Here is a 5445-nt window from a genome sequence, read left to right as displayed (position 1 = left end):
GAAGGCAATTTTTTCAATTGCTCAATGATCGTGTTTCAAAAAAAGTTTTCAAAAGCTTTCCCTTGAGCATCTTTATAGATTTTTGAATGTGCTTTTCAGTAGTGATAAAATGAGTATTTTTCTTATAGTGTTGCAGTGATCCTGTTTTCGACATTTAGTGTTAAGAACGATCAAGCTTTGTTACAATTTATATCTAAATATTATTGTATTAAGAATTGTACGTACGTTTCGTCGTACCACGTACTAGTGAATGTTAACGAGGACGAATGATGCTGGCGTCGTGAATGTTCTCCAAGTTGTTAAGGTGATCATAACTTGCATTCAGATCCTTATCGTAGGGTTAGTTGGATGATTATACTTATATTCTCAGCTGCTGGACTTACGATGTCGTAACTAAGAGGATACGAAGTGTTGGTCCAGTACAAATATTTAGATGCTGGATATTCCAGGATTAATATTCCAAATCATCCAAAATTAATATTCCGAGTAATACAGGAACAATATTCATAAGTATTCCATCGCCGCCATCTAACAGCGTTTGGGACGCAGTATAGTCTATAATGTAATGTATATTTACGCCATCACATGTTTGATACAAAGTGCGATGTGTTAACTATGTTCGAATGTGGAGTATTACTATGTCTCTACTATTTTCTATGAGGATGAATAATCGGATTTTTCTTCATATAAATAGATGTATATTTTGTTGTTTAACTTGCGCTATCAATCTTGAGCTACCTTCATTAGTTTACTAGCGTTAATAACGCCCGCAATATCTCGACTTCCCCTTCGTAGTAACTTTATTTACTTGGACAACTTCACTTATCAAGTCTGCGGCAGTTTTGATGCACACGCGGAGAAATGAATGAGAAGTCCAAATCCCGATGCACTTTTTGCCCTGGTGTGCGACATCCTGACTCACTTTGGCATGGCAAAAGGACGTATCAGTGCTACCTCCGGTCTCTGCTTCTGCTGTAGGTAAAAAGGTGTCGCTATTGGGACAATATATCGCGTTCATTTTTCTGTGTGGCACATGGGCCTCCGGTTTTTCTATTCGAGTGAGGATTAGATACATTGAGTGTAGCTTGCTTCCACTCGGTTTTACCCTGGATAAATTAACCACGGAAGAAAACGTTAGAAAAGTTACTCCATATAGAGGGCGTAAAATGATTCTAAAAATTAATTTAAATCCGCACCGTAGAATTATTAAACATGTCAATTTACATACGCGCCGTGAAATTGTTATGAATTTACTTTACATCCGCTCCGTGAAATTGCTATAAAAGTTACTTTACATTCGCGCCGTAAAATTATTATAAAAGTTACTTTACATCCGCGCCGTGAAATTGTTATGAAGTCACTTTACACCCGAGGCGCAGCAACGGAAGTGTCAGTCCAACGCAATGCCTCAAGTAATCGTTATTTTTATTTGTTATTTCTCTTCACAAACTCTTTGTGTGTGCATGAGTACTGTAGTAATTAAAACTTATTCTGAAAAACAAGCGTTTTCATTACCATTGAACAAAGAGCATTAATTTATAGCCTTTCGATTCGGCCAATATATAATAATGTTGGTGACGTGAAATGCTCCGAAGAAAAATAGTCGGGACAAATTATTCATACAGCTTGTAGCCCGCATCTCCCATGAAGCTCAACACCTACAGAAACTCGGACAGCAGTTCCTGGTAGATCAGATGTCCCGTTAGATCGGATGTCCCGTTAGATCGGATGTCCCGGTAGATCGGATGTCCCGGTAGATCGGATGTCCTTGTAGACCGGATGTCCCGGTAGATCGGATCCTTGTACATCGATGTCCTTGTAGATCGGATGTCCCGGTAGATCGGATGTCCCGGTAGATTGGATGTCCAGGTAGATCGGATGTCCCGGTAGATCGGATGTCCCAGTAGATCGGATGTCCCAGTAGATCGGATGTCCCAGTAGATCGGATGTCCAGGTAGATCGGATCCTTGTAGATCGATGTCCTTGTAGATCGGATGTCCCGGCATATCGGATGTCCAGGTAGATCAGATGTCCAGGTAGAACAGATATCAAAGTAGGTACCTAGATCAGATGTCCCGGAAGATCGGATGTCCAAGTAGACCGGATGTCCTTGTAGATCGGTTGTCAAAATAGATCAGATGTCCCGGTAGATCGGATGTCCCGGTAGATCGGATGTCCCGGTAAATCGGATGTCCCGGTAGATCAGATGTCCCGGTAGATCAGATGTCCCGTTAGATCGGATGTCCCGGTAGATCAGATGTCCCGGTAGATCAGATGTCCCGGTAGATCAGATGTCCCGGTAGATCGGATGTCCCGGTAGATCAGATGTCCAGGTAGATCGGATGTCCCGGATCAGAGTTGGACTGACAAGATGTGGACTGCAGACATCATTCCGTAGGCACTGCAACCGCTGGATTGCATCACGACTGTTATATTTGAAATCCCAGTATTGAAATCTCAGAACGCCTGGCGTTAAAAGCAAATGTTCCTGGTGAAATATAATTTAAAAGACGGAATGAATCATTGACAGACATAGCAACAACTTGCTTTGCTTTATTTGAGTGCACCAGTTGATTGCTTAGAAGCTAATATGTACAGAAGTAACGCACACATTTAAGGAAAGATAATAATGCGTCTAAATTGAAATACAGAAAATATGAATGAAAATAAACAAGCCATTAACTTCCCTGCCTCCACGTCAGAAAAAAGAATCTACTCGTGGATACAAAATCATTAGCACACCCTACCTGTTAAAATTTAAAGTGTGAAAACGGAATTTAAATTCTCAGGCAAGGTATGCCAATGAACCAAACGGTTCAAATTTTTTTCAGGTCATCTGAGCACAAAAAAAGAAGCGGCAACAGATCATGGACGTGAAAAAAGTAGCTCGTGCACAAGGATAGTATGGCGACTAGTACAATTTTCAAATGCTAAACGTCATTATTTACCTTCATTTTTTACCGGGCTACTGAACGCCATTTATTGACTCTACTGGCAAGGATGCAGTAACCCTTTACACGAGGCCAGCAGCATTACCATTAGACGTCTTCTAGACAGAAGTGAGTTTAAGCGTAAAAATCTAAATAAATGTAAAAAGTTATTGTACATGAGAGTGTATTTATTTCCTGAGCAACTTGGCTTCTCTCTTTTCTTTACATTCCTGCAGCTGACTCTCCACCACCAGCCGCTGCTTCTCCAGGAACTCCTTATATTCTTCAGGATCGTAGTCGCGCACCGTCTGTTATAAAGATGGAAATTGAGAAACACAGCAAAATATGTCTTTTATTTTGTGATTTTGTTGTAGATATAGGTTACAACAAAGATGTAGATATTTACAGTGGGGGGAAATAAATATTCGTACACTTGAAAAATCGTATTTTAATGTATGTAAGTACACAAACTTAACAGGAAAAGTGATTTAAATTATGTATAGAGACGCATAGTATTCAAAAATACTATTTTTTTGTTGCATTGAGATTTAATTTCTTTTGATAGTATTTTTGAATACTATGCGTCTCTATACATAATTTAAATCACTTTTCCTGTTAAGTTTGTGTACTTACATACATTAAAATACGATTTTTCAAGTGTACAAATATTTATTTCCCCCACTGTATATACTCAAATATATGCATAACAATAGCTTCCTCGTGAAAGTGCACACACATATATTACCAAGTTTATAGAATGAACAGAAATGAACATAAATTCAATGGACAGATTGTCTTAGAATACACCATAGAAGCTCCTTCATAAGGCTACAGAGCCCAAGTATTGAAGATGTAAGTTTTATTGTACATTTACATCAGCATGTTTGCAATTGGAATACATTTATTTTTTCCCTTACACTTACCCATAATTTCATTGTAAGAGAATGATGCATATGCATACATGTTGATAAACAAGAAAACACCATAACAATTAAATAGAGAGTGAACATTGTGAACATGTCAGTCTACTCTTCACTATGATGAAGAGTAGTCATCACTATGATGAAGGGTAGTCCTCACTATGATGAAGGGCAGTCATCACTATGATAAAGGATACAGTAGCCATCACTATGATGAGGGGTAGTGGAGCCCTTTGATGCCCATATACGTAGCATGCATGTCCAATAACCATCTCACAAATGACATGAATAGGACAAAGACAAGAGTGAGCATTGTGAACCTACTGTGCTACGTTCACCATACCTTGATGCCCATGTAGCGCGCTTGGCCAATAACCATCTCGCAAATCTGCTTGAGGGGAGTAAGTTCGAGAGGAGGATCTCTGGACTTGATGAGGGCAATCTCATACACGTGCTTCAGCGTTATCCAGCCCACCGTCTCATCAGCTGCAACATTAAACAGACTCATGACCATGAAGTGAATCCAGTTAATAATTTAGAAAAAATTTATTTCAGAGAATGCATTTTTCCAATTTTAGGAACATTTTCCAAAGAGAAAAGATGAAATAACATTAAAAAAAGAATGTTTTCACTCAATACAAAAGTTTCATTATGCCTCATTGATAATCACTTGTCAACCATTCTTAAGATGTGTTGAAAGAAATCAGAAAATTGAAATGAATTGACAATATAAAAAGGCTTAAATTTTATAAATTACTTGGCATCAATTATGATGCACAATAGCTAGGTATATTTAATGCATGTAAATTAGTGATTATTTCATTTTTGCTTTCTAGACAATATTTTTCTACTGTCATAAAAAACTTGTTATTGATCCAAATTTTATGCCTTGCCATGAATTTTGCCTCACCTACCACTGAGAAAATTTGTTATGGTCAGAATTTCATTTAATACCGATATCTTATAACAAGTCTCATTTGAATCATATTTTATTTTGTTCCAATGAACCTTGACAATAGTCTCAAAAAAATTACATTAAAAATACCTCACATACCCAAAAAAAAAACTTGAAGATTTACAAGATCTTGTGAGTGCAATTGAAACTGAAGTCCTCAAGAAAGTTCATAAGTTTTTATATGAAATGAAGTTAAGAGAAATTGAGATGAAAAAACTTACTGTAGCGCATGGCCCCTCTCTGGATGCCAGCAGCTTGCTTGATAAGGAAGGATGTTGTGGGGCTGTGAATGACAAGCTTGTAACTACGATCTGGATTGACAGAAACTCTTATGGGCAGCGGCACTCCTTCAACATAGTGGCTTGTCCGAGCATTGAAATCTTTGCAGAAAGCTGCTATGTTGATGCCTCTCTGAAAAAATATCAACACTGAGTATAGGTTGGAGTAGAATCCTAAATTGCTTGATTGTTGATACATAATATATAATATACCTACAAGTTATTTAGAGCAATATTTCCATTCTAAAAAAAAATAATTCAAGTTTGTGTTCCTTAGCTGATATCAAGATTAGAATTGGTATATTTATGCATGTAGTATAAATATGAAATTACTTTTTCTTAGTGAATATGCTTGCTATTAA

General features: G+C 37.6%; 1 protein-coding gene across 1 annotated transcript; it reads right to left on the bottom strand.

Annotated features, from left to right (window-relative positions):
- Nucleotides 1–2537: 2537 nt before the first annotated feature.
- On the bottom strand, nucleotides 2538–5216 carry LOC108666516 (39S ribosomal protein L11, mitochondrial; the record flags this gene model as incomplete). The annotated part of the gene is given in 3 exon segments (XM_018153402.2): nucleotides 2538–3238; nucleotides 4194–4336; nucleotides 5027–5216. Coding segments are annotated over 3 exon segments (453 nt in total), but the record flags the coding sequence as incomplete, so codon positions are not given.
- Between the last annotated feature and the right edge of the window lie 229 nt (nucleotides 5217–5445).

Source organism: Hyalella azteca, unplaced genomic scaffold, assembly GCF_000764305.2.
Source record: "Hyalella azteca isolate HAZT.00-mixed unplaced genomic scaffold, Hazt_2.0.2 contig7624, whole genome shotgun sequence".
NCBI classification, from domain to species: Eukaryota; Metazoa; Arthropoda; class Malacostraca; order Amphipoda; family Hyalellidae; genus Hyalella; species Hyalella azteca.
Note: the sequence above shows the minus strand (reverse complement) of the source record. Positions and strands in the feature narration are given on the sequence as shown.